General features: G+C 48.4%; 3 protein-coding genes and 1 long non-coding RNA gene across 6 annotated transcripts in view; 2 read left to right on the forward strand and 2 right to left on the reverse strand.

The window, feature by feature from the left end:
• The first annotated feature begins 78 nt into the window (after positions 1 to 78).
• On the forward strand, positions 79 to 2,969 carry Gphr (golgi pH regulator). Of its 2 annotated transcripts, XM_076813148.1 has the most exons (8): positions 79 to 335; positions 739 to 902; positions 968 to 1,074; positions 1,513 to 1,923; positions 1,993 to 2,174; positions 2,247 to 2,432; positions 2,608 to 2,673; positions 2,746 to 2,969. In XM_076813148.1, the coding sequence occupies exons 1-8, from the start codon at positions 294 to 296 to the stop codon at positions 2,944 to 2,946; spliced, it is 1,359 nt and encodes a 452-aa protein (XP_076669263.1). In that variant the 5' UTR covers positions 79 to 293; the 3' UTR covers positions 2,947 to 2,969. The 2 variants fall into 2 exon arrangements, with proteins under 2 accessions (XP_076669263.1, XP_076669262.1); XM_076813147.1 differs by having other exon boundaries at positions 2,608 to 2,969.
• Positions 1,931 to 6,983, reverse strand: Gcs2alpha (glucosidase 2 subunit alpha). 2 transcript variants are annotated; one of them, XM_076813145.1, is made up of 5 exons: positions 6,920 to 6,983; positions 6,344 to 6,439; positions 5,852 to 6,259; positions 3,633 to 5,773; positions 1,931 to 3,554 (listed from the first exon to the last, which is right to left on the reverse strand). In XM_076813145.1, the coding sequence occupies exons 1-5, from the start codon at positions 6,934 to 6,936 to the stop codon at positions 3,442 to 3,444; spliced, it is 2,775 nt and encodes a 924-aa protein (XP_076669260.1). In that variant the 5' UTR covers positions 6,937 to 6,983; the 3' UTR covers positions 1,931 to 3,441. The 2 variants fall into 2 exon arrangements, with proteins under 2 accessions (XP_076669260.1, XP_076669261.1); XM_076813146.1 differs by lacking the exon at positions 6,920 to 6,983 and adding an exon at positions 6,514 to 6,820.
• Positions 6,937 to 21,611, forward strand: LOC143369337 (uncharacterized). Its single transcript, XR_013085380.1, has 4 exons — positions 6,937 to 7,070; positions 19,316 to 19,918; positions 21,113 to 21,190; positions 21,268 to 21,611. It is a non-coding gene; the product is annotated as an uncharacterized LOC143369337 (long non-coding RNA).
• The window catches only part of Kon (chondroitin sulfate proteoglycan 4-like protein), a 46,762-nt gene continuing 28,386 nt past the window's right edge, over positions 7,121 to 25,496 (reverse strand). Inside the window, exons 5-12 of the mRNA XM_076813149.1 lie at positions 23,369 to 23,585; positions 19,601 to 20,195; positions 19,269 to 19,523; positions 16,724 to 16,921; positions 15,112 to 15,313; positions 12,278 to 14,995; positions 11,728 to 12,134; positions 7,121 to 11,644 (exon numbers count right to left, since the gene is read on the reverse strand). Coding sequence (XP_076669264.1) covers positions 9,668 to 11,644; positions 11,728 to 12,134; positions 12,278 to 14,995; positions 15,112 to 15,313; positions 16,724 to 16,921; positions 19,269 to 19,523; positions 19,601 to 20,195; positions 23,369 to 23,585 — 6,569 coding nt within the window. The 3' untranslated portion in view covers positions 7,121 to 9,667. The remainder of the gene's footprint in view (positions 11,645 to 11,727; positions 12,135 to 12,277; positions 14,996 to 15,111; positions 15,314 to 16,723; positions 16,922 to 19,268; positions 19,524 to 19,600; positions 20,196 to 23,368; positions 23,586 to 25,496) is intronic.

The following is a 25,496-nucleotide window of genomic DNA, read 5'->3' on the forward strand; positions in this document are numbered from 1 at the left end:
AATCTCGATCGTTCTACCGATTTTCCCCGTTACGAAAATTATTGTCTTGCGTTTCTAGTGCGAACTACGAACGCATGCCGGCGACTCTACATTGGTATCGTCGTCTGTAGATGGAGTAGCAGGAAGAATAAAAAAATGGCTGTGTATACCTACCGTGTAACTCATGTGGCACTGTTTGTGACAGTCATTAGTCATTAGTATCGGCTTGATTGTTTTCTTTGCGGTGTTTTGTCAAGTGCGAACACGTGAATTCGTCGCTTCGCGATGCTAAGTGCATGCGACAGCAGTAAAACATGGGTTTCTTGGAGGATACATTCGTGATTCTTGTAACACAGGTGGAAATCCCTTTCCACTACTATAGATCATTCTGCCGGTACTCGTAGACATTTACACGATTAGGTTATAAATGATTAACTTCCCTCCTCCAAGCAGCAAACTAATTGTAAAATTTACGTCGTACAATGGGCATCTAATTAGACCGAAAAATCCGAATTGTTCCTTAGCTAAGGATGTACTTTCATATGTTACTATTAAGATCGTAATTTGTATCGTGCATGTGTAATTTATATTGTACCGATACCAATACTGCCACAATAAATCTGGTGGTCCAAAATTTGCGTGATTTATTTCACGGGCTGTTAAATTTATTTCTTAATCTTGTGTAACTGGATTGCGTATGGTCAACATTAACGACTCTGCCTGTAGATCTGTTTTATTCACTCGTGTCGCACATTGCAGGTGATTTTCTTCTTAGGAGGATGGGTATTTTTTGTAAAAAAATTATTTCGAGATTACGAGGTCCATCACAGATTAGTACAGCTAATTTTCTCCACAACATTCTCATTGTCATGTACCATGTTCGAGCTGATTATATTCGAAATCATAGGAGTTCTCGATTCTAGGTAAGCGAATGGTCCTGTGTTCGTTTGACGCTACATCCTGATTTCTGACGCAATGTATACTTCAGTTCTAGATACTTTCATTGGAACGCTGGCCTTTATATGCTTTTATTTATGGTAATCGTCTTGATTCCATTTTACATAGCATACTTCATTATCAGTAATATTAGGTTTGGTACGTATAATTCACCTAAGTGGCAGGCAAACAAGGCTAAGGGTAAGTTGGAGCGGTACGGTGGAGCTGTAATGAGAGCAAAGCGTAGAAATATGTTTTATAGTTTTATAATGGAAGTGTTCAAATTGATGCAGCGAGCAGAGCTACATCTTTATTAAAAGATGACCAACCATCGACGGTCTTATAGTCTCTATCGCAGCTCCAACGTAAACTTACCCTAAGTCAAATTTCACCTTAAGCTTAAACAGTTTTCTTGGTGAATTAGAGTTAGAAATAAAAGTTTCTTCTAGCATGTTGTCAACTTTCACGTCCAAAATTGAACTACTGGTCTTTTCGCAAAGCTAATAATTCTGACTTATACTCGTTTGCCTGCCCACCAGAGATATTGAATAGTTCCTATCATATTCCTCGTATCGACACTAATATTTTTTTCTGCAGTAAGACTGAAACTGATAAGGCCCTTAACAGTCGTAGTATATTTTTTTTATCTGTATCTGTTTTGGAAAGTAGGAGACCCTTTCCCAATTTTAAGCCCCAAGAAAGGCCTGTTGTCCATCGAGCAGGGTGTTAGTCGAATAGGGGTAATCGGTGTCACTGTTATGGCGCTTCTGTCAGGGTTCGGTGCTGTGAATTATCCGTACACCTCGATGGCCTATTTCATGCGGCCTGTAACGTACGCCGACGTGCAGGGCATAGAGAGGCGACTGTTGCAAACAATGGATATGATCGTTGCTAAAAAGAAAAGAATAGCGTTAGCTAAGAAGGGAGAGGTGGTAGGGCAAGCCGAGCCTAGATCAAGGCTCTGGGGCATGCTGGGGCCCTTAAGTGGCACTAAAAGTAATCAAGAGAGTATGTATTGTATTTTCCAGTATCTTTAATATGTAAAATAAACAGTTTCACAATAACATGTATTTATAGATATTAAGCAGTTACAAACAGAAGTGATGGCCTTAGAAGAATTGTCGCGACAATTGTTCCTAGAAGCGCACGACATTCAAAACGCGAGGGAGCGTTTGGAATGGGCCGCCACATGGCAAGGAAAATATTTCAACTTCTTAGGATACTTCTTCTCTATCTACTGCACGTGGAAGATATTCATTGCAAGTATTCGACACTCGGAGATAATCGGAGAAGTATAACTGAATTTCGTAAATCGTCTATCGTTGTTTCAGTCGACAATCAATATAGTGTTCGATCGCGTGGGGAAGAAGGACCCAGTAACTAGAGCAATAGAAATTGCCGTTCACTGGATGGGCTTTAACATCGACGTTACGTTCTGGTCGCAGCACATCTCGTTTTATCTCGTCGGTTGTATCGTCTTAACATCGATTCGCGGCCTATTATTAACACTTACGAAGGTATGTCTCAGAAAATTTCGTCCATCCTCTTAGATTGGTGTTTAGCGTTTATTGCGAGTAATTTGTACATATTATATGAATATTGTAAAACATGATTTGATGTTGACAAGTCGTTGAATCATCAGTCTTAGAAATTTCTTATTAAGACACCTAATATTATTTCTTTTCATTCCAGTTTTTTTACGCTATATCGAGTAGCAAATCGTCGAATATTATTGTACTTATACTTGCTCAGATAATGGTAAGGTCGTCCCTTTTAATATCAGTAAGAGTGAAGACTTCCGACGATACAATTTCGTGTGTTTTCTTTCAGGGTATGTATTTTGTATCCTCGGTACTCCTGATGCGGATGAACATGCCTGCAGAATATCGTATTATAATAACTCAAGTCCTAGGAGAATTGCAATTTAATTTTTACCATAGGTGGTTCGACGTGATCTTTCTGGTGTCCGCGTTATCGTCAATTGTGTTTTTATATTTAGCGCATAAGCAAGCACCGGCAGAGCGTGTTTAATAAAACATTTCCTTTTAATTGAATCGAGTGTACCCTTCTGTATTTTCACGGTTGCAGCACTTCCGGTTACAAAGAATTTAGGCAGCTTTTTAATGTAGGAACGCGTTTACGTCGTGTGAAACGAGAAGATTAATTGCGAAACGTACAGACAAATTGGATTTGATATATTAAGTATTAATTTAAATATTCTTTCGAAACATATCTTTGACGTTTCTACCTCTAACACACACAATGCTCGATCAAAGTTGGCATGCACAATTATAAGCTTCGAAGGTTGCGTAATGGTTTTGCCCACTGTCTACTACTTGATGAAACAATGTAATTTAACTCGCCAAAGTAATAAATATACCATTTACATCATATCTCTACGTTGTATTTGTTTCGTTATAGTATACAATGTCCTTTTGATCACAGACTGCTGAAAAAATTTCGCGAATAATAGAAAACTGGCGTTACTGTACGATTATTGAGATTACGATGAGTAGAGCTGTGATTCTAATGGATCAATTCGATAGTCCATTCTTCTCCCATATTTACACCTGGCTTACGTACGGTTAATACATTATTATTTGGATTGTATTTGGCCTCCAATGTAACCTTTCCTAGACCTGCGAAGCAGAAAGAATTTCGCGTTTCATTTACAGAGCACGGCGCCTTAACGCTGCCGTTGAATGTTAGATACTTACTGCGCGAAGTTAGCACGGCAGACGTGACTCCCTGAGGTGGATTGGCAATGTCTACTCTTTCCAACCAGCTCTCTGTTTGGTACGAAGCTAATTTGTCTATGAATGTTGAAGTTAGTTTTTTCCCCTCGAAATTAAGTCTCAAGTACAGATACTTCCCATGACGGTACTCGAAGCTGGCCTCGTCGTCGATGTACAAAGTGCCATTGGCCTTGCCGCTAGAATCTGTCGTGACTACCAAAGTGTAGGGATCGTTCTTCATCGCGACCGTGCTACGACGTATTCTCATCTTCCGCGGAACGATGGAGCCGCCTCGTTGGAACACCGGGATTTTATGAAGGGTCACGGGGATGTTAACTAATCCCGGTTGCTGGTACGGTTGCATGGTGTCCACGTCGTACCAAGTTACCTTCCCTTCCCCTGGGAAGTACACGTTAACGTCTGTGACGGATGGCTGAAAGACTGGGTGTACAAGTATAGAATCCCCAACGAGTATCTCGTCGTCCACGGTGTATGTGTCTGTTTCGCTCGGGTAGTGGGCCCACAAAGGTCGCAGCACCGGTGCCCCGGTGATCTCGTGTTCTCGGAAGAGCGTGTACCACAGCGGTAAGTACGAATACCTCATTCTGAGAGCCTCTCTGACGATCTGCATAGTTTCTTCGTTGAATGTCCAAGGCTCGCGCCGCTTGGTCTCGATATGAGAATGCTGGCGATAGAATGGTAGCCAAGCGCCGGCCTGATTCCACCTGACGAACAGTTCAGAATCTGGATTTTTGAAGAACCCTCCGACGTCCGCGCCACAGAACGACATTCCAGAAACGGATTGACTCAGGCACATCGGGTAGCTTATTCGGAAATGGTCCCAATCGGCCATGTTGTCGCCAGTCCACATGGCGGCGTAGCGTTGCGAGCCAGCGAAGAAGGATCTCGTTAGTATGAACGGTCGCAACGAGCCTCCCGATCTTCTAAACAGAGCTTCGTAAGTGGCCATAGTCATGACAAGCCCGTTGATGTTGTGAACGCTTCTGTGCTCCCAGCCACCGTGGTGGATTATATCCTTGGGCATGGTTACTTCAGGCCCGTTGAACACGCTCGGCTCGTTCATGTCGTTCCAGATGTACACGTCGTTCGTGGTGCCGTGGAATTTGTCTAAGCTATATTGATTCATGTAATAGTCCCGTACTTTCGGATCGAAAAAGTCCATGTACGACGACGACCCCGGCCAGCACCAGCCTTCGTAATCTTTCCCATCTCTAGTTTTAACATAGTAGCCCAATTTGGTGGCATCGTTGTGGACGAAGTAGCTCGTGTCGCGCTTGGTATGCGGATCGATGATGACCACCAGCTTCCTGCCCTTCGCGGTCAGATTGTGTATCATCTCGATAGGGTTGGAAAACTTGCGCCCGTCCCAGGTGAAGTACTTTTTACTATCGGTGTACTCGATGTCCAGCCACATGGCGTCCAGAGGCAGATCGTGAACGTCGAAGCTCTCCGATATCTGCATCACGTCGTCCTGATCGTTGTAATTCCAACGGCTTTGGTGGTACCCTAGAGTAAACATCTGTGGCAGAGGTGCCGTGCCTGTTAGTGCCGTGTACTGTTTAAACACATCCAACGGTTTCGGGCCCAGCATGAAGAACACGTCGATCACACCGGACTCTGACATGAAATGGGCGTCGACTTGCGATTTCTTAGTGGAGCCGGATACAAAGTTCACGATGCTCTCTACGACGTTATTGTCCGCGCTCGATAAGATATCGATCCATGTCTCCGCGACATTGTGCCAGAAGACGCCAGCTGTTCTCTCTTTACCGTGAGCGTACAGAACAGGTATCGCCCCGTAGAGCGACATCCTCTCGTTCACTTCGTACTCGAACACATCTAAATTGTACAGCCTGTAAGGATGAGCTTGTTTCGTCGATTTCAACGCAAAGGAATCGGCGTGCTCGGGTACACCATACGCGTGCTCCGCTCCAGGGAAACTGAAATCCAGAGCTATCGCTTCCGGGCCGAAAGGTTTCGAATCCTGATGAGTTTTGAAATTCTCCTCCCACACGCCCGGATCGCTTTCCGCTCCATCTCCCGGGAACTGACTGTTAGGCGGTGCTTCAATGTTCTCCGCATTCTCTTCTTGTTCAGGTTTCCTATCAGACATTAACGAACGATTATTTATTACACGAAACTTAGGAAATAATATTACAGTACTCATTCGTTGGACGTACGTAGGCTTTGATCGATGGTGCTCGAATCTCATAAGGCCCCTTGCGTTCGCAGACACGACCAATACATTCTGAGAATATAGATCCACTCTAAACGGATTGGCGTGTAGTATAACTTTGTTCTCTCCGTTTATCACGATTATGTGATTCGCGTTCTTTTCTACCAAAGTTAGCTTAGATGTTTGAGGCTGATCCTGGAGAGCATGCTCGGGCTCGTATCTGGGATGCAATGGATTCTTTTCGTTGATATGGAGCCTAAATGTGTTGTCCTTTAGCGCAGTCAGTTGCAACGCATGGAGGACTCCTGTATCCTTATTAAACAGTTCTACGCTTATAACAGAGTCGTTATGAGTAAATGTGTCTACCAAAAGCTGATACGGCGTCTTTCCAGGTTCAACTTTTCTGCAGCGTCTGGCGATGCAACATAAAAGAAATGTTCGATTATATTCGAAACGACAGAGCTGGGAATTCATGGAAATCAGATCGGATATTTACCTGCAGAAGCTGCTTTGGTCGCATGTTTTAAAGCTATCTCTGTTAACTGCGTCCACAAGGAAGGGAGAACACGCCACTAATAACAATGATCCCAACCTGTAATAAGAATTATTAAAACATTGGAACTATTCAGTTATGGGCAACACGTCGCTTCCATCTCTGGTAATTACATTTTCGCTTCGAATGATCGTGGAAAATGATTAAAGGGTCATGTTATTGTGCCCCTCTAATGCAATTTGCGTTGTACCCGCTTTTAAATGGCAAATGAATACTTTGAACGAATTCAGCCGAATGATATTGCTTCCGTGGATAAATTGATAAGAGCGAGGCGGTGCTGCGTATCGTACTGTTCGAAAAAATCATTTATATCAAAAACGATGTTATCATGGACACGTCAGCGTGACCATTATTGCAATAGAAAAGTAAACATTAGGAGATAGCTTGCGGCGCTCGTGGCACGGCGTACGTACGCAGGAGCCGTTTAAGAGAGGACACCCGGCGATCTCAGTGATCCCGGTCGAGAAAATATTTATTTGCAACTTTTGAAGGTTAAAAGGCCGAAAATAATTAACTTACCGCACGTACGAAGCCATGTTGAGAAGTGACTTTTCCTATACCGCGTTCTTGCTAATTCGAACGGGACAGAATCGAATTTCATAGATGGAGCCACGGGCCTTAAAATAGTCATCGGCGAGCTACGATTCCTGAAAGTCTCTATATATTTAATGTACGTTATTATAAAATTCAATTAATCGTTTATCGTTTAGACGAGTTTAATTCGAAACATTGGATCTCTAGTAGCGTTTGCTATAATTAAGAGATGTTCGGGAAATGATTGGAGAGAGTGGCTCGAGAAGTATCGCGAACTGAATTTTCGCGCTACTTCCGTTCCTTCGATTCTCGAATAGGCGCCCACGGCGAACGGAACGAATAACGGATAGGTTTGCTTGCGATGATTACTACACGCCTCTTTTAGATAACATCGCACATTCAGTTTATTTGAATTACAAGAGTTAATGCGTTCAGTCGGCAGGGAAAATACGGTTCTATGTGTATAACTATGTATATATATATTACACAATATAGAAGTTTGGCACTCGGATCGGTTCATTCGGGGGATGGTAAAAAAGCCTAACTGTTCGCTTCTAGCATATTCATTAATCAACAAACGGATCTCTGGATAAAAATCTTCTCTCCTCTCTCGTTTTCGCGTCGATCGGAACTTATTACATTAATGCATATGCTATGAATTCGTGGAAACAGTGTTTTCTATTTAGTAGTGTACATATTTCATATATTTATATATATTTATGTATAATAATAGTCGTTATTATTATCGTTATCACTATATTAACATCGACGTTAGAGCGTTTCCTTAAATATCATAAATTTCCTAGGGTTTAAAGAAGTCGTCGGCAATTAAGGTCACTGTGAATTTCTGCAGGTCCAGTAGACGTAACTCTCGATGCCCGCCAGATGGAGCGCGGGGGAAAGCGCGGGAAACGCCGCGGTACCAGGTATCGGAAACCAATACTATCGATCGACGCAGCATTCGGTAGCTCGTTCATGTCTCATGAATCATGATACCGTGGACGAGGCGCGTGAACTATTGTCGGACAGTCCGCGAGCGCGTTGAAAATTGAGTGATCGCGGAGTGTTCTGTGAAAAGGCCTTGGGAAACATCGACCTTCGAATTGTTTAACAAAATGTAACTCAGTTAAGGGGCAGCTCGAATCGGAGATGTGCAAGGCGCTCAACGAACTCTAAATGTAGAATATTAAAGGGGAGGAATAGGAGACGGGGTTTACCATCGTTGAATTCGAATGCTTCGTCACATTTTTAGTCGACGAAATGCATAGTTTAGGTTGAGCAAAAGATAACGAAGAGAATCCGAGTGTTAAGACGAAGGTCGATGTTGTCGTTGTCTTTTACTTTCTTTATCGACATATATTTTTGCTTAGTGGGTAAAAACCGCACGAACGAAAGTAGACGCGGGAGAAGCTCGCGAAATTTGATGAGAATTTGCGAGCTTAGCGTGGGTACGACGCGAGTCTGTAGAAATGCGCGGGAAGTTTTAAGACGATATGTGCGACACTCGAGCGTCTCTGTATCGACACGCACGTTTACACCTTTACAAAAGTCGCGAGTAACTGCAGACTGTGAATAAACGACAGGTGGAACATTTTATGTATGGATAGAACTCATTCAGGGAAATGAAAAATCTGAACTAAGCTAATAGGTTAACTGATACATGTTCTCCTCGTGCATTCTAGTGGGGGAGGCGATCCGCTCCCTAGAAGCACTCCTCTAGCTAGTCAGAGGTCTAATAACCTCTCGTTCCTTCGCAACTTCATGCCGTAATAAAATTCCGCTTGCACTCACGCATCTAGTAAACACTTTTCGTTTCCTTCAAAGAGTTCTACGAACGCTTGCACCTACGATTTATTTACACCCTGCCAGTGCTTCTCACGTACGAGTCTGTGTATACAAATCAGAAACACGCATCCACCTTCGCAGTCTCTTTTTACAAACGTTTAGATAATTATGTATAATATCTCGCGGCTGGAAGTGCTCTCTGTGTCGTTCTCCTCGAGTCAGCTGCGAGCGAGTAGAAAATACAATTCGGTGGCCATTACGGTGGTATCGGCCCTTGTCTTTCGCATGAATTCCGATTGGCGTGGTTTCGATAGAGTTTTAGGTTGGAATCGGCATTACAACCGCGAGGGATACTCTCGTGGTTAACCTCTTAGGCACATTCGATCCGTAATAGCGACGATAGTCCTCGACCTTGTATCCCTTTACATTTTAGCGAGTCTAGTTCCCCCTAGTCCCGTGGGGAGGCTATAGTACTACACAAGACACTGCGAAATACTTCGTTACAGACCGCGCGAAACGTATCTCCTTCCTACATAGGGTAAATGTATATTTATCGTTCCTGGCGGAGTCTTTGGCGTAAAAAGGAAAAGGTTGATGGAAACCCCGTCTCTCGACTCGACGACGTCCGATCGGACGATCCCTTCGAAACTCTTATCGTCCCTTGCGAACGGCACCACATCGTTCGCCCATGTTTCTCATGAATGGTCCGATTGTCGTGACGCGCGCGTCGGGAGGGAAGAGTTTCCGCCAATGTTTCGGTATAAAATCGAGGCTTCCGGTGTACACCCCCCACCCCCACATACTCAGCAGAGTCAATTCTCTTTAGGCACATTAAGACCAATAGTAATCGACGACTAGTCTGGAGTAGTTTGTAAGAAAAACAGTCTTTCGTAGTTAGAGGTGTCGTTACGGCCTGGTCCGCGTTAGCCGCGGACAGCCCGCCTTCTGCTAGACCCAGTACTGGTTCCTTCTCAGCAAGGGGTTGTTGGTCCTCTGTGCGGTGGCCGATTGGCACGGTAGGTCCGACGTGTCGAAACTGCTCCACTCGTCGCCGTCCGCGACGCCGTAGGGGTACCTAGCTGAAACGTCCACCTCGGAGCCGGTGATACTCTCCAGTGGGCTCAGGGGTATCACCTTGCACTGGGGCAGCGTGGACGTCATCGTCGGCAGCACTGGCAACGGCGTGCTGGCCGCCACGCTGTTGTGATCGTTGGCGAATCGCTTCAAGTGCGGTGTCGTAGGCATCAAATGGTCCGGAGGCCTCGGAAGGGGCATCACTCCGACCGCTGGGGTGGTCTCTGGTTTTTCCTCCTCGGCGTGCTTGTACCTGTTCTGCCTGCACCTGATGGTCACTATCACCAGCACCCCGAGCAAGAATACGCCGAGGAGCATCCCGAGGATCAGCAAGTAGTCGTTGCTCATGTTCGGCGCTATCGCCATCTCACCTTCGTGACCCACCGGGTCCATCGGTCCTCCCAGGGTGATGTTGAACTCGTCCACGTCGAGCTTCACGCGGAACTCGAACTCGCCCACCGCCGGCTGGAATATCGAGGCCGCTAGGACGAACGTGAACCCGTCGGCCACCCCCTCGTACTCCATCGTCGGGATCTTCTTGCACACCATGTAGATCACTCCCGACACCACCTCCTGGTGGGAGAATTTCATCACCTCTTTCTCCCTAGTACCCCGCTTTTCCCCCGACGACGACGAGCTCCTGATGATCCTCTTCACTTTACCGAACTTCGGCTTCTTCACGATCGTGTAGACGGGGTTGCTGCTCGTCAGCTTCGCCAGTGGCGTGGCGTCCATGTGCCGCAACGTTATCCGCGTCTTCTCGCCGGCCAGGGCCACCATGGGGTTCATGATCATCAGCGGCACCACCCTGATCTCGATCCTTATGCGCTTCTGCTCGAAGCCGCTCAGCCGCGCGGTCAACTCAAGACTGTCGTTCGACACGGTAGTATCCGTCTGCATGAACATCACGCTCTTCGACAGCAGGTCGGTCTGCTTGAAGCTAGCCGCAGCCCCGTCCCGCACGTACAGCACTCCGTGCTGCGGGTTGCTCGTCACCTCATAAGTCACCAGGTCCTGCCTCGCGTTCGTGTCGAGTTTCACGTTGCTCTCGGAGATCACGGCCACGTTCGAGCCCTGCTGCAGGCTCACCGGCCCTAGCACTGTCACGTTCAGCCTGATAGAGAGAACGTAGACGTTGAAGACCGTGTAGGTCGGGTTGAAGCGACCGTCCCACACGCGGAAGTAGAACGAGGCCGCCTGAAGGGGTCCGTTGTGCTCGTAGACCAGTCGGTTCGAGTCGACGTCGTGCTGCGTGAACTTGTTCACCTGGCGCACCTCGGAGATGTTCTCGTTGAAGGGCAGGAGTAACAGTCGGCCGTAGGTCGGTCCCGATATCACGTCGTACATGATCTCCTCGGGCGGCGTGTCTGGGTCGTTGGTCAGCAGGTTTTCTCTGCTGATCGTCTGGTTCTGATTTTGGACCACCGTGATGGAGGGCGCATTGGTGATCAGCTTGAAGGGCTCGTCGTTCACCGGCTCGATTATCACTGGGATGCTAGTGTTGCAGAGGAGGATATGGCCGGGTGTTAAGTGAAGGGAGAAGTTGATGCGATCCTCCAGGGTGTCCGAGTGGTCGTGGTAGTAGGCGATCTTCCCGCCCTCGATTTGGGGCTGCGAGAACGTGGTGACGTTCAAGTCGGGCAGTATCATCACGTGTCCGTGGCTGGGTTGGCTGACCAGCCTGGACAGCACGGCTGGATTCTCGATGCCAGCGTGGGTTTGGAGGAACGATACGATTCCGCTGATGTTCATCACCACTTGAGCAGAGCCGCCCTCCTCGACCCTCACGTTTCTTACGATGATGTACCTGTCCAATCCGCCGCTGGAGACGGAAATGTCTACTTGAAACACCTGCAATCAAGGATCCGGTAATGTTAGAGGCGTAACGTTGCGAAGGCGGTGGTCCATTTTATGCTCGGGGCCCGTAAACTCGCCTGATTGGTTAAGGATTCCGCGAAGTGCGCCTCCACGTCGAATGTGAACGAATCGTTGGCGGTGAGGTCCATAAACTGTTTGGTGTGCTCGTAAAACACTTTGCTGCTGTTGATGTCCCTCTGGGTGAACCGGTCGACGTTCAACCACGCGCCCTCGCTCGTCTCCATGATGATCTTACCCAGATGAGGGCCGTTTCGCACCGTGTACTTAATTTCCCGAGCCTCGTCCAAGCACCTCGTCGACAATAGCTTGTCCGATATCAGCTTCCTGGTTAAGGGGAAGACGTTCAGCGGAGAGTTGCGCTCGATGGATAGTCTGATCGGTTTGGTGGCTACTAGAACCGTGTAGGGTTCTGACGTGTGCACTCCATCGTACAGAACGAAATTGAACTCAGCGTCTGATCCATCTGAAACACGAAGCAACCACAAGGAATCTCCTTTCTGCCTCCATACACAAGTTTACCGCGGAGCTCGCACGTTATTCGAATATTATAAAAGGGGGTCAGGACTCAAAAAAAGGTTGGAATGCAATGTTTTCCGCAGTACTCACTCGTGTGCGTGAAAATGATTTTCGACTGGTCAATCTGTTCCTGCGTGAAGTTGTAAATGTCCACCTCTGGAGCTGATCCGAGGGAGATGAAACCGTTCCTAACTCCAGTGACGTTGAACGTGATATCGCGTGCTGTAGTGTCGTTATCGACGCCCGCCAAACTGTCCGAGGTTAAAGTAATCGAACCACCTTGCCAGACGATCAGTTTGGTCCTGTTAACCAGGACAGGTACTTCGTCGTTCACGGGTTGCACCGTGACCCAGACGTCGAAGGGTTCGCTAGCCTTGTCCCCCGCCACTAGGACCATTTTGAAGGAATCCTTAGCGGACTCGTCGCCGTTATGCTTGTACAGGATGATACCAGCGGTCAGGTGCTTTTGCGAGAACTTCTTCACCTGGGAATTCTTCGTGGAATCCATAATGGTGCCGTGCCTCGGTTTCTCCGCGATTCGGTAGTCGGTCACTTTGCCAGAATAATAAGGAGTGAGGATCGAGAAGTGTTTCTCGTCGAGCATGCTGCTTTTCCCTTCCACCACTAGCAGAGTCTTCGCCTCGACGTAGAGCTTCTCGGGCACAATCACAAAGTTCACGCTCAAGTCCCTCAGCCACGTTATCCCATTCGTTGCGTCGACCACGAACTTATCATTAGTTTGGTTCATCACGGACTGCACGTAGAACACCCGGCCCTCGTTTACGAGCTTCTGCTCGAAAGACTTGACCGCGTTGCCTATGTAGTCCTCCCGAGCCTCCTCGCTGTGCTCGTCGTGGATCTGCAGCTCGAGGTAGCCATTCTGTGGCCATTCCTTCAAGAAATAGACTATCTCAGAGTCTGGTATCTTCGGATGCATCACCTCCAAGCTCTTCCTGTTCAGCAAGATACTCGTGGCTTCCTCCACGAACACGGTCTTATTATTCTGAACGATCAAGGGCTGCCAATAGCTCTCGGGGTACACCTTGATCACGAGCTCGCCCTCTGCCTCTGCCCCTTTAGTCGACACCCTGAACCTGAAGTCATCCTTATCCAAAGATCCACCGAGATGCTTGTAAGACACTATACCGTACCGCAGATTCTCCTCGGTGAACGTGTTCGTCTCTCTGCCGTGCTTCAACAGCACGCCGTGCTTGGGTTTCTCCAGTACCGTGTACTTGATATCCTTGTCAGAGGTGTACACGTTCGTCTCGACGTCTAGCTCGTCGGGCCTGAGAGCGTCAGACCGATTGAACTGCACGACGGTCCCGTTGCCTTCCCTGAGCCTCACGTAAGGTGGGCTGGCTTGGATCTCAAGCACACCGGCCGTGTAGAAGTGCCCATCCGTCACCCCGAACTCGAGCTTGCTGTGATCCTCCGCTTGGTGCTTGAACAGTATCTGCCCGTCGTCGACGTCCTGCTGGCTGAACTCGTGGATCTGAACCGTCGGATTGGACACCCTGTAGACGCCGTTCTTCTGCGTGTCCCGGCGGGTGTAGATGAGCTCGTTGGGCTTCGTGTCCAGGTCCTTGTCCACGTACGCCAGGTCCTTGCTGGTCAGCAGCCTCTCGCCCCTCGACACCACGTGAAACACCTTGTCCACCACTCGTTCCGGCGCATTGTCGTTCTTCATCGTTACCTCCACGCGAAACATGCCGACGTACATGAAGTCCACAGCGTCCACGGCGACGGCGACGAACTGGAATGCGTCCTCCCGGGTCTCCGAGTCGTCGTGCGCGTAATAGACCCTCTGCGTGGCGAGTTCCTCGGACGTGAAATACGCGGTGTTGTTCCGCGAGTGGGACTTGGAGTCGTTGGTGACGGTGAGCCAGCCATGGTGCGGTTCTATTGTCAGGTTGTAGGTTAACGAGGAGACGCCGTAGTCCTTTGGGTTGGTCCTGAGGACCCTCACGGGCACCCTCGACCCTTCGTCGACTCTGAGAGTCTCTATGCTGTCCAGCGGCTTCACGTTCTTGCTGAGGTAGTGCCGGAACTTTAGGCTGGAGTGCAGGTCGATGCACTGCGGCGCGCTAACTTTGAACGCGAACTCGTCCAGGATCGTCGAGTAGGCCCTTTTGAACAACCGGTACTTCAGTCTGCCGGAGTCGACGTCCTCCTGGGTGAACGCGTCTCCGGTGTCCAGCTTCCGGCTCGAAAGGAACAGATTACCGTACCTCGGCCCCGCCGCCACTGTGAAGGCGATCTTGTTGAACGCCGTCACCAGGGGGTTCGTTTGGTACCTGAGGTTCTGGGGGCTGACAGCCACCTCAGCCACGTTGGTGAAGTTGATGGGCACCCTCTTCGTCTCCTTCAGCTCCAGGTCGATGAAGGTGACGCGAAAGTCGTAGGCGTGCGGCGCCTTCACCTCCCTCACGCTCGCTTGGAACTTGAACTCGTCCTGGTTCGGACTGCCCTCGTTGTGAAGGTACCTGATGGTGTACAGCTCGATGTCCTTACTGGTGAAGTGGTCCACGTTGGCCCAGCTGCTCGAGGCGTCCTTCAGCTTCTGTATGGTGCCGTACTGCGGGGGCGCGACGATGCTGTAGCGTATTTCGATGGTAGTGTCGTCGGAGTTGGTGGTGAAGGAGAGGTTCGCCGGCGTGAGGTACGAGAAGGATCGATGCACCACCACCAGGCCCGTGTTGTGCGTCAGCTTGATCTCCAAGGGATGGGCGGCCACCCTCAGGCTCGCCGGCTGGCTGCTCTCTATGCCGTCGCTGACTCTCAGGTCCAGCTTCGCGTTCGGTTTTGCTGGCGGGGGCAATTAAAGCGGCAGCGATGAATTATTGATAAACGGACCGCGAAGTGGATGGTAATTAAGCGGGGTCGGTATTCGTCCGCGACTGGAATATCGATGGGAATGTTACCGTTTCCGCGGTGCACGTATGCGATTAAGCTTTGCATTAATTCTGCTTGGGTAAAGGTGTCGATGGGCCGCGAAGGATGGGTCACCCGCTCGACGTAGCCGGCGTCTGCGTCGGTACGTAAGACCGTGTAAACCAGCATGTCCGACGGCGTGTCAGCGTCGATCGCCCAGACTAACTCCTTCGTTAGGATCTTCCTCGTGCCCTTCAAGGAGTTCAAAATACAGACATCATTAACCCATTAATGGAGACCTCTGTGTCAGTTTTGTAGGAGACGGAAAAAGAAGCGAGGCGCCTCGGGCGATGTGACTTGAACCCACGATCTTCAGATTCGTTGCGCGCTGGCCAGCCACCTTAACCACCTCACCCAACGCTGACTCCCCGCGATCTCTATATTCCGGACTCCACTTAAGGTGGGATTTTCGTGTAACAACCCTCAAAAGTAACTAATGTTTATGAACTTTTTTTGAAAAAACTATTGTTAATATTGAATTATACTCTTTCGAGATATAAGGAGACACCTTTAAACTTGCAGAATTTTTTTTTCACTTGATTGGAAAAAAAGGAAAAGTTTCTTAAAGTTATATAGTTTACGCTGGGATTGACCCTAATTTAAATAAAAAAAATGGAAAATTTAAAAAGTTATAGCAGTGTTTGAAAAAAGTAACTTTTTTAATAAAAGTAATTTTACTTTATATCGGTGAAAAAAGTATTAGGTATAAATAAAAACCAAAATTAAAATTTTATGTTCAGTCCCTAATGCAATAGTTTTTTTTTTTAAATCATAAATATCCGTTACTTTTCGGGCTGTTACACGAGAATCCCTCTTAAGGGGCGCCACCTATGGGCCTCACTCGCACCATAGGCCGTCTCCCGAACGTGAAATGCCTACAGTAAGTATTGTCTTCCCGGTGAAGGCTTCCACGCGACAAACATTAATAATTCTTGTCTCCGAGTGAATGCAAAGCTATTCCGCCGTGTTCGCTTTAATTAAACACGCTTTTCAAACTTCAGCTTCGATAAAATTGCGTCCGAGGGTCTGGCCGGAAAATCCAGAAGACCGCAAGTCGACGCGAGCCCCGTGCATCGCAGCGATCTCGAACGGGCACAGTAAGCGTTCTCCACGGTAAAAGGGAATTATTTCATTTAAGGAGATTGCAGCACCGGCCGGTTAATTAAGGGCAACGACTGGTGAGCGACTTAAATCGATTTCGTTACGACTCGGCCGGCGCTCGCTGGTCCAAGACACGAGCGCTACGAACAGGCGGCGATAATTTCTTCAATTCTCGATTAATTGATTTAGCCCCGGGGCCCGCGTGAAACGTCGGCTATTCCGCGGCAATTACGTTGATGGGCTATAAGTCGAACTTGGGAGACGAAGAAGGCTTCCAGGGGGAAGGAACTCGATCTCGCGACCAAAGATCCCTCTACTCTTCTATGGTGAGATTAAGAATCGAAGAATTAAAATCATCTACTTCAGAAACACGCTCAATTATCAACAAGATCCTCACATCGAAGTCCCCAATGTCTGTTGCCACCAGACGAAAAAAAGGACACAGCTTCCTCTCTAATTCACCCCTGTACCTACAGCGACGAGAATCGATCTGTGCCTCACCTGAGCCAGACGCAGCACTTTGGCGGTCGATATCTCCAGCAACGGTGGATCATTAACAGGCGTCACGTTGACGTGCAGCGGGAACCTGAGTCGTCCTTGGAGGTAGCCTGGCAACGTGTAACCAGCTCCTGCCACCAATGTCACTTCCAGGATCATACTGTCCTCGGTGGTCTCGCTGCCGTCGTGTATGTATCGTATCTGCCAGGAATTTGATCATAATAATGAGACAATGTGTAACACGGCAAACAATGTTCCCTGATACCTATGAATATGTATGCCTGCTAAAGGCGCTGGTGCTTTGGGACGCGCTGCGCCAACACTTCCATCTCGTTCTTAACGCGAATTCACACGTACCGATTGGCGGGACGGTTTTGTAGTGGTAGGCAATGCGAATGGTAAAAATACTTGCCGGTTAGTGCCACTAACGCCAAGTGACCATTAAAGTGGCACGTGTGAACAGGGCTGGCGGGAATTTTTGCGGGGCCGGGTTCCACAATAAATTGTGGGAGGCTCCAAAAACGCATTTATATTGTACTTCTAAATTTTAGAACAACAAAATATTAACACAAAACTTATGGATGCAGGAAGATCATAGGTTCCGTTTAACAATTTTTTTCCTTCGAATAATGAACTCAATAGGAAATCTGATTAATGTCATTTGTTATACATCTTTTGAAGTTTAAAAAAATAAGAAAACATTTATTTAAAAAAATTATCGCCCTTCCGGGGAGCCCGCTGAATCCGGCTGGCACCGTCCCCGCGTGTGAATCGCGACATCGCTAAATCGAGGAGTCTCAATTAACAGCGAACTCATTCTTCGCTATTTCGCCGGTTCGCTCAAGCTCTTGATAAAAGGTAATCGCTGGATGTCTAAAATTTCCCACTTTGCCCTAATGTCTCGAAACTCTCTCCCGCCCGTGACTGGCCGCTTTTAAAATGAAGCCCCCATAAAGATTCTCTTTCGTTGCATCCCGGCTAGTGATCCATCGCCGCGCATTAGACCCTCCGTCTCCCCGTAATTAAAATTAATTAAAGCGGCAGCTTGCGCGGGCTTATAAATCGGCGATTAGCATAGCCCGTAATCGACGTGACTCCTACCTCCTCGGGTTTTCGGCGGTAGCCAGCCTCGGGGGTGGTCCGAATAAGCTCGGGAAAGAAATAACCCGGCGGTGAGACGCAAGGTTTAATAGATACCCGGTGCCGGGTGGACGTAGACCCACGAAAAACCATTAATGAGCGGTGGTGGTGTTTATAAATAGAGCACTGTCGCTGGATAAATTGAGTGTAAGTAGAAGAGGAACAGGCGACCGAGAGTTCTGACGACGCGAGTGCGCCGCTCGTTCGGCCCCCCGATTCTAAACTTAGTCTCTGCGCCAGGGACTATCTATAGCCACGTGGCCCTATGACGAACTGTAAAAGCGCACGATTTTCCACCTTTCTTTCCACCCGTTTCGACTTATCTGGCAAGCCTCCCCTCCTAGCGTTATTTGTTGCTATCGACGAGGCCGTTCGCAGACATTTCTTCAGGGGAGGGGAGGCGGAGGGACAACTTTGGGTTGACGGTTAAGAAAAATATAGCAATGAAAAACAACCCTGGCGATCACATCGATGAATTGAATCGTGACACACACGGTGCCAGTTGAGTGGCCCTCTTGCTTTTTTAACCCATTTTGTAGTGCCAATTTAACCTTTAGAGGACCGCTTTTTTTTTAAATAGTGCTTTTCAGTTTATAAAAATTTACATTCGTAACGCATATGCTGTGCAGAATTAGAGGATTTGCACAGAGCCCCAAAAGGAGCTTTGCCGGTCCGGAACGGTAACAAAATTTTATAACATTTTTTAATTTAAAAAGTACAGCAAGTCTGGGGGTTTTTGATACTGCTGATTACGAATCTGTAATCGGATTATAAGAATGTTTGACCTACGTGTCAGTTTTACTGATCTAAACGAATGAGCACGTACCAAAATTCAGAGAACTTTCTTTTAGCGTTACCCAGAGCTAACGACGTAGACATAGAAAGTCTTTGTATCTTCTTTTTTTTCCATGCTTTTATTTATTATTTTTGGTATTTCTGTGTTGTTTCAGGCATTATTTTTTTTTTAGTATAATTTGTGTGTTTTCTTTTGAGCAGAACGGATTTCTAGTCGAACATACAAACACAGTCGAGCACTAACACAACACATACGTGAGTATTTATACTTTAAATCATTTTTAAGTAATGTGCTGGCTCAAAGCTCCAAAACTTTGTCCTTTCGGGCGGGGAGGAAACCGGCTCTTTGCCGGTCCCAAATTTGAAAATATTCACTTTTTTTGGTACAAACTTAATAAAGATCAGTTTTTAAAAGTAACCGATTTTTCCTCGAAAGCCAGGGGGCACGTACCCTTTTGTCCTCCTTCCGACCGCCCATGGGTTATCAATCACCCAACGTCCCTATGTAAGCTACTAAGTACAGTAGGTTTATCGATTTTAAGCGATCGAGGAGCAGCGCTTTCCTCCGCGAGCTTATGGTACACCAAGTGTATCAATATCAGAGCGTATTTACCTTATCTCGATTAATATCCTGGATGGTGAAGGAGTGCTCGGTTCTAGTAGTCAAGAGGTCCAGCGCCAGGCTGCCGTACGTCGGCGGAGCAACCAGGGTGAAGATGACACCGTCCTCTTCCACCCCATACTTGGCGATGTCCAACACCATGCCGATATTCTCCCCTCTCACGAGCACCTGCTGCCCCTCGGACACCAGCAGCGGCCTCACCGAGAGGATCTCCAGGTTGACGGGTAAGTTCGCCTTGGAGGAAGCCTGGGGAAGATCAAAAGCTTGGACAATTTCTAGGAGGGACAGAGTTACATCCGCAGACAAAGCGCCCGAATATTTGCCTTGTAATCCTCGTCGTGGCTCGCTTTCACGCACACGGGCTGTTCGCAGTCGCACTTGAAGGAGCTGACGCCCAGCTGAGTGCAGGCGGCTCCCGAAACGCAGGGTTCGGTCTCGATGCAGGGGTACCCCCAAACGCAGCCGACGACGATGCCCTGGCTGATCTTGACGTCGGGCAGGCCCAGCTCCTTGTTGTCCAGCAGCATGTTGCGAAGGCAGCCCTTGTAGCTCACGTCCCCGGATTTCAGGCCCTTGCCTAAGGCTCTGGCGCGCTTGTTCAGTTCCGTGCCGCCTATGTACACCGTCTCCGCCAGGTCCAGGTAACGGTTCCCACCGGACGGCAGGCTGATCGTTTTTTCCTGGCGGTCCACGGCGATCCCGATTCCGCTCGGATTGAAATCAACGACCACGCGGTGCCATTTGCCGTCGGCCACCGGGGCGCCGTGTATCAACTCGGTCGGTCCGTTCCCTTTGTTCATCAGCAGCCGAATTTTACCCTCGAACAACTCGATGCCGAGGTAATCGGCGTGCGACGATTGCCCGGCGTTGTACAGCAGCAGCCCGCTGTCCGCGCCGGTCTTCAACTCCAACTCCCATCTGCAAAACGGACGTCCAAAGAGAATTGCAGGGGCGCACCGTGGGCTCCACCCCGCGCGAAACTTGTCCCGCATCTTCGACGAGCCGGGCGGAGCGGGGTCGTCGATGGACCCGTTGCATTAGAACGGTGACGTTAAAACTGCCGTAACAACGTCGCCAGGGGTATTCGCGATCGAGTTAGAATTTCGCAGCCGACTTCTTCCTGGGGGCTCCGAATGGACCCGCTAAACCGTTAAGTGTTAGCGAATTTCGGAGTTTCTTAACTGTTCGAATAGAATGGCTCCGGCCCGCTCGCATCCCACCGCTCCAGGGAAAGTTTGCCCGTTGCCGCGCACCTTCAAATTGATTTAGACGCGCTAACCGTGCCCATTGAATATTTCTGGCCACTTTGTTCGCGGAATTCCATCGACCGGCGATACGTAAAATCGAGCGGAGCGAAAGTAACGTTTCAACCTACGCTGCACGCAACGCCCGTAGCGTTATGATCCGGCTAATGCACCTCTAGCTTTCACTCCTCCCTATTGTTTCAACGTAAACTACACCCGCGTTTTCGGACGCGCCGACTTTCCCACCGCGATACGTAAGCTGAGCTATTCCGCGTCAAAACGAATAGGTGAAAAATTTAGTTTCACCGAGTCTCTTTAAAATCCAGCACCAATGCGGTTGACCTTGAAATATTTTGCCAAGGTAACATTCTGAACAACTGTTTCCAACAACTTTTGGGATATTTATCACAGTTTTTTGCGAACATCTCGGAAACTAAAGCCGAGTGACAGTAACATACATAGGAAAAATTTATTTAGAATCATGCCCCCGACAACATATGCCATGGTCAACGTCATTGGGGCTGAGTTCCCCTCTGTTAATATTTACCATTAATAATATTAGAAATTATATTGTAATTTCTTTTTTCACAGTTCTCGCGTACCATGGTATGGTCACCACCACCACAACTAGTGCCAGTTCTGTGTATAGAGCGTGAAATGCAAGTCGAGGTATAAAATTAGATTAATTTCCATGACATAAAAATTCTTCCTTCTAATTTTTGTCTTCTCTTATTTTCTTTCTACAGTTTTCCGTTTCCGGGGCTCATGTACAGGGCCCTGGTGCCTTGCAGTTATACCCCCTGCGGCCGGCTCTGGATGTCGTCGGAAACAATGCCCACGCGGAATAATTAATGGCCATCGCCAAGAAGGGGTGGCGAAGTGCGACTGGTTTGGGTTCGATCCCGATTAACGTCTTGTTTACAAGCGCCGCGGGTTCCAAGCTCGCGAGTGTGTGCTTAAGGGCTCGGCAGAGAAAACAGCCCTCTAGATTTTCATTTTCTGGATGTTTGCTGCGAGCACGTCCCCCGCCGTTCGCCAGGCATCGTCCGATCGGGACCCGGGCGGAGGGGGGCCGCACGGAAGCGGAGGAAACGGCATTGTTTCGTCGGCCGCGGCACGCAACAGGTACTGTGACAGTTTACACTCTAAAACGAGCGTCGAATTAAGAATCGCGACGGGGCGAGCTTTTAATTCGACGGGACAAAGGCGCGGCGATCCCGCGCCGCGCCACCCTTGCCGTCCCGGAGGACACGGGAAACCACTTCTCCAGTCCTGACGGAAATGGGCTTTATCGAGCTAGAAGGAACACGACCGCGTACTCGGCGCCGATCGGGGAGAGTAATTTTATTACTCGCGCTTCGATTAGTAGGTAAAAGGTTCACGCTATGCCGGAGCTTCGAAAGCGATCGACGCCGGTTTCTTATATACGGCGCGGTTTGCTTCGGGAGCTCCGAGTTCCCGTTCCATGGGCCGATAGAAATGATAGAGATTTAAAGGGAAGTCCTGGCGAAATATATTCATTCCGAAACCGGTGATATATCAGGGCCACAATCAGCTTACGGTTCAAGAATCTGGTTATTAGAGCTTTTGTGCCCCCGCTCGCGAATTCCATTAACCAAGCGAATACGCCGCGTGCATACCTCGCGGAGTTATCGATTAAAGACCGAATTGCCACGATTGTCGTGGAAATCTGTACCGAATCGATTCGGGGAGCGCGGGTGTATCCCGCGTTGCACGGCGCTCGAGCGTCTTGTAAATCACGTATATAGATGAATTTATTATCGGCTACAATGGATCGATCGCCTGAAAGCGGTCGTGCGTCTTTCAATATTTATTCAATGCCCTTCCCCCCGCCTCGCGGCTCCGGCGACACTTCACGGCAACGGTTCTCAATGGCATTAATTTCGCAAACATCGTTCCCGGTCGGCCAGAGGGATGGAGGGTTCTACCATTGTGATTCCGCCGAGCCAATCGAACTGGCTGGTGGCCCCGAAAGTCTTTGTTATTCCGAAAAGTGGGGATCAAAGTGCTTTCGCGTGGAGGATGCGACGAGAGGCAGAGCTCGTTGTAACTATTAGCGGCGTCTACGCTGTAACGCGATTACGCTTGTTGTTCCAACCTTCCCCTTTAACGATCTTTCCACGGAGCTCCGTGGAAAGCCGCGACCGAATCGAGTCTCGAGAGGCTCGCGTTTAAAGGACTCCTCTTATCAATATCCGCCGCGAAAAGAAAGTACCGTTTTCGATGCCTGTTTACGGGCATCTCGGCGAAACGTTTAACCGTCATAATTCGACTGGGAAGTTGAAGAAACCTCGAGTTACTTCTCTCCTCTATTGCCCCTCGCACTCGAGTACCGTTTATTCCACACAGGACACGAAGCAGGTCGCACAAAGCCGCGGATGGGAACTCTGTGTGCATTAGTTCGCAACGCTACGGCGAGTTTGCCCCCGAGGTTGATTCCGCGACTGCTTTTCATATTTACGCGGGGCTTAAAGCGGACGCGTGTCAAATATCGTCGCTATTCTATATTCACGGCGGTTTGGGCGTCCATCGACGAGCCCCTGAACCGGTGATAACGAACTATTCGTCCGCGAGGCTTTGCCGAACTTTAATTCCAAGTCTAACTTGTTCCCTCGGAGGTCGTTACGGCGCTGCGACGAATTCTGGAACGGGGCCCTCGGGGAGGACCCAATTTCGTTTCTATTATCTGCGCGGTAGGTCGAATATCAATTAACTCGCTCGCGTATGGCAGGCTTAACGACGTGTCCGACGGGGTCGGGTCTCGGCAGACGCGCGCAGGTGTAATTCACGGGATGAAAGGGCGGCCGTCGGCGTCGGGTTACGTACCTTGATCCCGAGCGGGGAATGGGCCTGGGGATCGCCGTGAACGAGCCGTCCTCCACGAAACTCACTTCCGTGCTCCTGGTCGCGTCGAATTCCGGCGAGCAGCTCCACGTGACGGCAGTTGCCTCCGACTGGCCCTTCCTCGACTTGGCGTACTCTATTACACCGGCACCGTTGTAGATTATGCCCGCCATGCAACCCCGCAAGTAATCCGTGTGTCCTGCGAACAGGCGAAATTTCAACCCCCCGCGGCGTCGTAAATCCCGGGAAATTAGCCCGAGAGCTTCTTCCGCGGAATTCGAGGCAATTGGAGAGCTCGCGGCAACGGGGCAGCTGCAAGTGCAGTAACTTTTGGGAAAGTAATAAAAGCACGGGTAAAGGAATATTTTTAGAGGGTACAAAGTGTTTTACCCACTTAGGATTTATGTATATGTTAAATAAGGGTGGATTTGGGTATAGGCTAAGTAGGAGGGCCGGCAAATTTTCGGCGAAGGGAATTGAAAAAGGTTTAAGCATGGAGCAGTGTTTTCCAATTTTTTTTTTGAGTCGCGATCTACTTTTATTATATTCAAAGAAATAAATTTAATGAGGTAAAACACATGTTAAATATAGGAAGTTATTTTGGAATATAATTCTAACCAAATAATATTTTTAAAAAACCGAACGCAGGCAGAAAATGTTTCGCGATCCGCAGGTTGGGAGTCACTGACACAGAGGCTTAAGACAATTTTAAAAAAAAAAATTTCATGTAGCAAAGTAGCAATAACTCATATGTGAGTTGTTATATTGAATTAATTTTAAAATAGAGTTGACTCTTTTAAATTAAAATATTTCATAATATTTCAGAGAAAAGGCGGCAGACGCTTGTTAGTCTAGAAGCACCAAATCTTCAAATTCGCCCCTGATATCGACACAGTGTTCAGCACTATTACTACAGAAAAATATCTTTTCTCTATGGCAGGGTAAATTTTCAAAATTTGGAGCTGCCTCCTTTCTGTAGCAAAGTCTTGGGATCCCAGGATCGTGTTACATTGGTCGATTTCGAAGGTGTCACTTGCGTTGTTTCTTCGAGCTCGTTGCCTCGCGTTTTATTACGGCAATCGGCACGCTCGGAAGGCACCACGCTGGATTATCGAGGATCCGCGGAAACTGTAGCCGTAAACGCGTTTTATTCGCGTCGCGAGGGGCCGCGGGGTTGTTCGGAATTTTTATCGACAGCCTCCGGCAATTTCCTTGGAGCGAAACCTTTTGCGCGAGCGAACAACGAACCGGGCGGATATTAAACTGGATGGCCGAGGGGATCCTTAGCGCTTTGGGGGAAGAGGGGGAACGAGGGACAGTGGCGCTTTGGCACGAGCATCCCTCAGTATCGTTCGCTCGTCGAGCGATCTTCATGAAAGCTCCGCTGTAATGAAAGCGTCAGTATCAAACCGCGTCTCGAGGTTGATGGCCAGATTATCTCAGTTTCGGTGGCTGCCAACCGGCGAAGTGGGGTATCGAGTCTCACCGCGTGATTTACGGAGGACGATCGCGTAACGGGTGCAGCAACAGCGTTCGTCGAGTGGAGTCTGATGTAAAATTTCGGGCTGTAGTTCCTTCTGTGTACAAACAACACTGCAGCGTTGTCCGTCGTTTCCTCAGGGGTCGATGAACTGTAAACGAGACGATGGAGGGTGTGGGAGGTGCGGAGTGTTGAAGGTGGGACTAAAAAGTGTGCATTTCGTCCTGGGGCCTGCTGGTGGGCTTGTGACGTCCCAGTCTCAACATGGGATCGCGCTTGTTAGTGCTCGCCAGCGTCACCAGAGGTCTAGCCTCCTAAACTCTTTCTCGCAAGTGTCTGGTCTCAGTCTCGTTCGTATATATACAAGTTCCAAGTTCATTCTTTTTAGTCCCTACGCGTCTACTCATTTGCGTTACCTAATCCACAGCCCTATCTATCCGAACGCGTTGTATTATAGAAAAACCTTTAACAACCGAGGATTACACACCCCCATCCCTAGAGTTTTCCAGTCCTCCTTCACCTTCCTCGACACTTTGAAGGGCTTTTATTCAAAACGAAACCAACTTTACCACTAATAATAATAATAATCTATTATCGCTTTAATTGAAAAAATTAAGATAAAGACCTTTA

Source organism: Andrena cerasifolii, chromosome 5 (assembly GCF_050908995.1).
Source record: "Andrena cerasifolii isolate SP2316 chromosome 5, iyAndCera1_principal, whole genome shotgun sequence".
Taxonomy (NCBI): domain Eukaryota; kingdom Metazoa; phylum Arthropoda; class Insecta; order Hymenoptera; family Andrenidae; genus Andrena; species Andrena cerasifolii.